Source organism: Passer montanus, unplaced genomic scaffold, assembly GCF_014805655.1.
Source record: "Passer montanus isolate IOZ18808 unplaced genomic scaffold, ASM1480565v1 scaffold179, whole genome shotgun sequence".
In the NCBI taxonomy this organism is placed as follows: Eukaryota; Metazoa; Chordata; class Aves; order Passeriformes; family Passeridae; genus Passer; species Passer montanus.
The window spans coordinates 578,563-584,990 of record NW_024365270.1 but is presented as its reverse complement, the minus strand read 5'-3'; the positions used below and the strand labels follow the sequence as shown (position 1 = coordinate 584,990).

General features: G+C 51.6%; 1 protein-coding gene across 1 annotated transcript in view; it reads right to left on the bottom strand.

Moving 5' to 3' along the window:
- Positions 1-2,754: 2,754 nt before the first annotated feature.
- LOC120500183 (elongin BC and polycomb repressive complex 2 associated protein) overlaps positions 2,755-6,428 on the bottom strand; it is a 4,898-nt gene continuing 1,224 nt past the window's right edge. The window contains exon 2 of the mRNA XM_039704682.1: positions 2,755-6,390. Within this exon, the coding sequence (XP_039560616.1) occupies positions 5,123-6,390 (1,268 nt within the window). The 3' untranslated portion in view covers positions 2,755-5,122. The remainder of the gene's footprint in view (positions 6,391-6,428) is intronic.

The window sequence follows — 6,428 nt, the reverse complement described above, 5'->3', positions numbered from 1 at the left end:
GGCTGGACGGGGTTTGGGCCACCTTGGGACAGGGGAGGTGGCCCTGCCATGGTGGGGATGGCACTGGAGAGGGTTTCAGGTCCCCTCCCACCCAAACCATTCCAGGATCCTTTGGTTTGGGAATTAATCACTGCTGAGTGACTAATTAATTAATTAATTAATCACAACTAGGCCCTTGGCAGACAAAAAGTGGCCAAATTCTGACATCTTTGAGGTTTCCCCCCAAAATTATGTGGACAAAGTCATTGGCACTGCTCTGGCATGGATCAGAACTAATTAATGAGTAATTAATGAGTGACACCAACCAGCTCAGCCCTGAGTCACATCCATCCTGACATTGAAATATTTTTTGGGGCTTTGAGAGCCGCAGGAATGGGAAATTTTGATGAAACCACCCAAAATTGGGGTGTGAAGGGGTTTGGGATGGGTTTGAGGATTCCCCAGGGGTGCTGAAACCAGCTCTAATTAAGCCTGACATTAATTTAATTAGTGGATAAATTAAAGCCATCGGTCCCGAGCAGGGTGTGGAGCAGTTGTGGCTCTGCTCTGCAGATTTTTGGGGTGATTTCCTAATTTAGACAAACCCTCCCCACTCTCCCCTTCCTCTGCTCCGCCCTGCCTCGGTGACAGCGGCGACACCAAAATAGCGATGGGACCTGAAACTGAAACCGAGATTTGCAGCACCAAGGCTCGGCTTCAAGGGATTTGTCAAGGGTCCGCTCTGCCGGGATGGATTTGGGGTTTTTTGGGGCGTTTTCTCCTTTTCTGCTGATGAGTTGTGGTGGCAGGGTGGGTGCGTTTCCCCCCGCGGGTGTTCCGTCACTTCAGTCACCTCAGGTGTCTTCACCAAATTTTAAAATAAATCTATTTACTTCTTTCATTTCCTTCCCAAATAAAGGATGTGAAGCGGCAAATCCCTCAGTCCCGGGACAGGGAATGTTTATTCGTGGGGTTGCACCTGCAGGAAAGGAGTAGAGACAAATTATCCTGAAATACTGGGAATTTTTATTGGTGGGATTACACCTGCAGGGAATGAGTGAAGAGAAGTGATCCTGAAATATTGGGAATATTTCTGTTTGGGATTGCACCTGCAGGAACCCAGTGAAGGGATCCTGAAATATTGGGAATAATTCTGTTTGGGATTGCACCTGCAGATATCAAAATCTACGTCACAACACCTTTGGGATATCCCAGAAAACTCCCCTTGCCTTGAACCCAGAACAAAACCCAGGAGAGGTTTCCGGGCCACGTTCCTCTTTTTATCGGGAATAAATTTATAGGATAAACTCTCATTTATCAGGAATTAGGAGAAGAAACCCCCTGGGAATTCTGTTCCAGCCCCATGGGCAGGTGGATCCCCCCGGGATCTGGGCTCGCTCCCAGGCAGCCGGGGACCTCTGCTGGGAGAAGCCTAAAAATGCCCTTTTTTCCCCCAAAATCGCGGTGGGAGAGAGGCCTGAGGGCGCCAGCAGCTCGTGTGTCCCTGTGTGTCCCTGCGGGTCCCCACAGCCCGCTGGCCCCGGGGCAGCAGGGGAAGGGAGGAACCTCCCGGAATTGGGAATAACCCCAGGAGACCGAGCTGATCCTACAGCTCATCCCAATGGGATCATCATCCTGCAGCTCAGCCCAGTGGGATCATCATCCTGCAGCTCATCCCAGCGGGATCCCGATCCTACAGCTCATCCCAATGGGATCATCATCCTGCAGCTCATCCCAGTGGGATTCCCATCCCGGAGCTCATTCCAATGGGATCCTACAGCTCATCCCAGTGGGATCCCCATCCTACAGCTCATCCCAGTGGGATCATCATCCTGCAGCTCATCCCAGTGGGATTCCCATCCTGCAGCTCATTCCAAGGGCAGCTCATCCCAGTGGGATTCCCATCCTACAGCTCATCCCAGTGGGATCCCTGTCCTGCAGACCATCCAGGATTCCCATTCTCCAGCTCATCCCAATGGGATCATCATCCTGCAGCTCATCACAGCGGGATCCCGATCCTACAGCTCATCCCAGTGGGATCCCCATCCTGGAGCTCATTCCAATGGGATCCTACAGCACATCCCGGTGGGATCCCTGTCCTGCAGACCATCCAGGATTCCCATTCTCCAGCTCATCCCAATGGGATGCTGCAGCTCATCCCACCAGGATCATCATTGCCCAGTTTCTTTTGGGATCATCGTTCCCCAGCTCATCCCAGGTTCCCATGTCCCAGCGCATCCCGATCCCTCCATGCATCCCGGGCTGGAGCTGGGAATTCCCTCAAAAAAGGGGAAATTTTAATTTTAAAAGGATAGGAATTTTTAATCCACAGCAATGGGAATTTTTAACTCAAAGAAATGGGAATTTTTAATCCAGAGGAGGAAATTTGGGATTTTCCATTACTTTTCCCATTTTTGTTTTGCTTTCCTCTGACCCCAACCAAAAAAGAACACAAGAGTGGATTTTATGACCAAAACCCCCAATTTTTTGCTCCTTTCACCCCCTTAAAGGGAATTTTGCTCCCTTTGGCTCTCCTGGAAGTCAAATTTTACCCCCAAACACCCCAGATTTGCTGATTTTCATCCCAAACCAAGCGAATCCAGCACAAAATGTACATTTTCTTTTATTTTTTAATTTATATTTCTTTTATTCCCTTTATTTCCACTGCAGCTCCACCCCCCTCACTCTATTTCTTACTTAAAGTTTATTTTTTTTTATTCTTTGGTAGCTTAAATTCCCTCAAACACCTCAAAATCGAAGCAAGAATTACCATAATTAACATCAGGATGATAATTCTTATTTTAATGATATTTTTTGGCAGTTCTGCCGCTCCAGGCGCCTTTTTAATGAAAATTTGGAGGTATTTTGAATTTTTTTCCCCAAACCCCCAAATATTTACAGAACATTTACAGAGAATTTATTGAGATTTACAGAATATTTACTAATATTTACAAATATTCACAATTATTTACATCCCAACCCCATGCACGAGCAGAGAAATTAACAAAATCTCTGCCCAAAATGTGAATTTTTAATAGAAAAAGCGAATTTTTAGCTGTATTTACACTGGGATAAAAATCTGGGCCACTCCCCCCACAATTCCCGAGGTGATTTTATCCCTTGGAAAAATATTCCTGAGTTTTTTGGGGGGGGGCTGCGGGGTCTGGAGGTTGCTGGATTTAAATATTTATATTTATATATTTCTATTTATACTCATATAGGATTTTTGATATATTCATATGATTTTAATATATATATAGCTATGATTTTATATAGGATTATAAATATAAATATAAATATTCATTCCCAGCGTGCATCCCGGGATTTTTTTTGTCCAACCCCACACGCAAATTATTTAAAATTCCATTTTTTAAAATAGAAAATACATTTTTCACCCCACCCGGAATTCCATGGGAATTCCATGGAAAACCTCCCCTAAAATCCGCTTTTCTCGCCGCATTTTGGGGTTGTTTGGGGGGATTTTTTTTGGGAATAACTCCTCGAAAATCCCAATATTTTGCCGAAGGAATTTCCCGCTGCTCTGCTCAGCGGGAGGGGGAGAAATAAACAAAAAATAGAAGTGATTTAACCCCCAAAAAACCCGCTAAAACCCAAGTTAAACAAACAGCGCTTTTAGCGCCAATTCGCCACTTCCAGAGAAAACGGCGCCCAGCAGATCCCAAATATTCCAGGCCTTTAAAATGCCTTTCCCCGGCCCTTTCCCCTTATTTCCTTATTTTTTAAGGTGCTGATGTAATTAAAAAATGGAATTAAAAATTGGAATAAATCCAGCAGGCCGCGTGTGAAGATTTTCTGTCCAATCCTTCCCTTTTCCCTCGCAGCGATTTTTAATTTTGAATTTTTTTTTTTTAATTTATTTATTATTTTTGCTTTCAGGCCTAAATTTTGCAGGAAAAAATAAGAATTTTCCAAGCAGAATCCCTGGGAGGACTGGGAATTTTTTTCTCCTGAAAAAAAAGAAAAGAAGAAGAAGAAAAAAGAGCCCAAGCAAAAAAACAAACAAACAAACAAACAAAAACAAAAAAAAAAACCAAAAAAAAAACCACCAAAAATCGCCAAAATAGCTTGGATTTTTTTTTTTAAAGTTCGCAAAGCAGAGATTTGGTGGCTTTGATGGGCTGGAAATCCCATCGGAATTTCCAAAGGTTTGGAAAGGTTCAAGCGGGGGAGGGAGGGAAATTCCAGCCGGGATTAAATCCTTCCATTCCCGATTTTCCCGCATTTTTTTCCCGGGATCCAAACATTTTCCAGGGATGATTACCCACAAATTCCTCTTTTTTTTTCCCCGTTTTCCACCACTTTTAAAAAATATTCTTTAGATTTCCATGGAGCAACTTCAATCGCTTCCTCTCCACCCCTCCCGATTTCTCCCAAATTCCCGAAATTCCCGATTTTTTTTAAAGTTGGCGTTTCCTGCCTGCCCCTACATCAGGAAAACCCCGCTGGAAAACCGGGATTTTCCGGATTTTCCAAATTTTCCCCGGGATCCACTCGGCCCGGAAAGGAAGGGGAATTTTCTCTTGGCTGCGTGGGAATTTCATTGTTTTAATCCAATTTTTATGGAGGAAAAAGGAGAAATGAGGTCTGGTGTTTGAGTTTTTGTTGGTTTTTTGGGGTATTGGTTTTTGGTGGGTTTTTTTGGAGTAGGGTCAGGAGGTCAGGGAGCTCCTTCCCAGCTCGTTCCCAGTTTTCCCAGTTCATTCCCAGTTCTCCCAGCAGCGGTTTCATCCCTAATTCCCTTTCCTGGGAATCACCCCCTCGGCGCGCGGAGTTTTTGGGGAATTATTTGAGTTCCATCGCGCGCTTTAACCTCACCCTAAAACTCCTCCCAAAGACAACATCCCGCAGCGCACGCGGCCCCAAATCGGCCCCAATCAGCCCCAAATCGGCCCCAAATGGGCCCCAAATCAGGCCAAAATCAGCCCCACATCGGACCCCCCATATCAGCTCCAAATAGGCCCCAAATCAGACCCAAATCGGGCCAAAATCAGCCCCAAATCAACCCCAAATCGGCCCCAAAAGCCCCGCGGCTCCTCCGGGCAGCCCCTTCCCCAGCGGGGCCGCGCTGACCCCGCTCCCGTCCCCGGCACCTCCCGCGCTCCTGGAATTTTTCCTGCGCTCCTCAGGGATGCTCCAGGCCGGCGCAGCCGCGGAATTTGAGGCTGGGGGGCACGGGGATGGCGCTGCCCCCCAGGTGCCACCGCCACAGCGGGTGCGTCTTGGACAGCGCCCACGAGTTCTTGCTGCCCAGCGACGAGGCCGGGCACAGATCCCCGTCCTCGCCCACCACCAGCGAGGGCGTGCAGGGGAAGTTGCCCATCAGGCTGAAGGAATTCCGAGGCGGGCCGGCTTTGCAGGGAGCGCTTCCCTTCCTGGGATTCCTGCGGGGGGTTTTCGGCGGCCTGGCTTTGGAGGGGCCGCGCTGCCTGTCGCTGACCCTGGCCAGGCGCCGCCGCTTGGCGCTGCCGTCCCGGCGAGCCCGCAGCGCCGCGGGGCTCTCGGTGCCCCCGCGGGGCTGGACCGGCGGCTCCGCTCCCCTCCAGGGCTCCGGGCTGCCCCGGCCGTGCCGCAAACCTTTGCCGTCCACGTTGAACCCCTTGGCGTAGCACCACAGCTTGGACTGGCGGATCAAGCGGTCGAAATGCTCCGGCCGCGGTTCGCCCGGGGCAGCGGGGCTCGCCCGCGGCTCCGGGGCCGGTTCGGGGCAAGGCGGCGGCCCCGGGGAGGCTCCGCTGGGCCGCTCGAACGAGGGGCTTTTGTTCGAGGCATCTTTGTGCGAATCCTCCCCTCCGGCGTCCCCAAAGCCGCGCTCCTTTTGTGGCGGGGCCCCCCCGGGGGTGCTGCTGCTCGGGGAGGGAGGGGGCGAGGAGGAGGAGGAGGAGGAGGAGGAGGCAGGGGAGGCCTCGTGCCTCGCGTACAGCCCCGGCTGAGCCCCCGGCGCTGCGGCCGCGCTCAAACTTTCCAAAGTTGAGGCTCGCAGGGTGCGGGCCCAGAGCTGCTGCGAGAGGAAGAGGAGCTCGGGGTCGGGGCGCAGCGCCTTGCCCGGGGGGGGCTCCGCCGGCCGCTCCTCCCCGAGCGGCTCCCGGGGGGGCTGGAAGCGGGGCAGGGCCGCCTGCCGGTACCGCGTGCTCTGCACCGAGTCCCCGCTGCACAGCGAGCTGCTCTCCGACTCCGAGGAGCTGCCCTCCTCGCTGCTGCACGAGCTGTCCCCTTCCTCCTCCTCCTCCTCTTCCTCCTCCTCCTCCTCCGAGGAGTCGCTGGAGCTGGCGGGGCTGGACGCGGCGAGGTCCAGGCTGGAGTCCGAGTCGCTGGAGTAGCCGGCGGACGTTCCCTGGCGCTTGGCGGCGGGGAAGCCGCGGCACCGGCCCCTCCCGGCGGCCGCGGGCCCCGCTCGGCGCGGGAGGAGCCCCCGGGGCCAGCACGGGCCC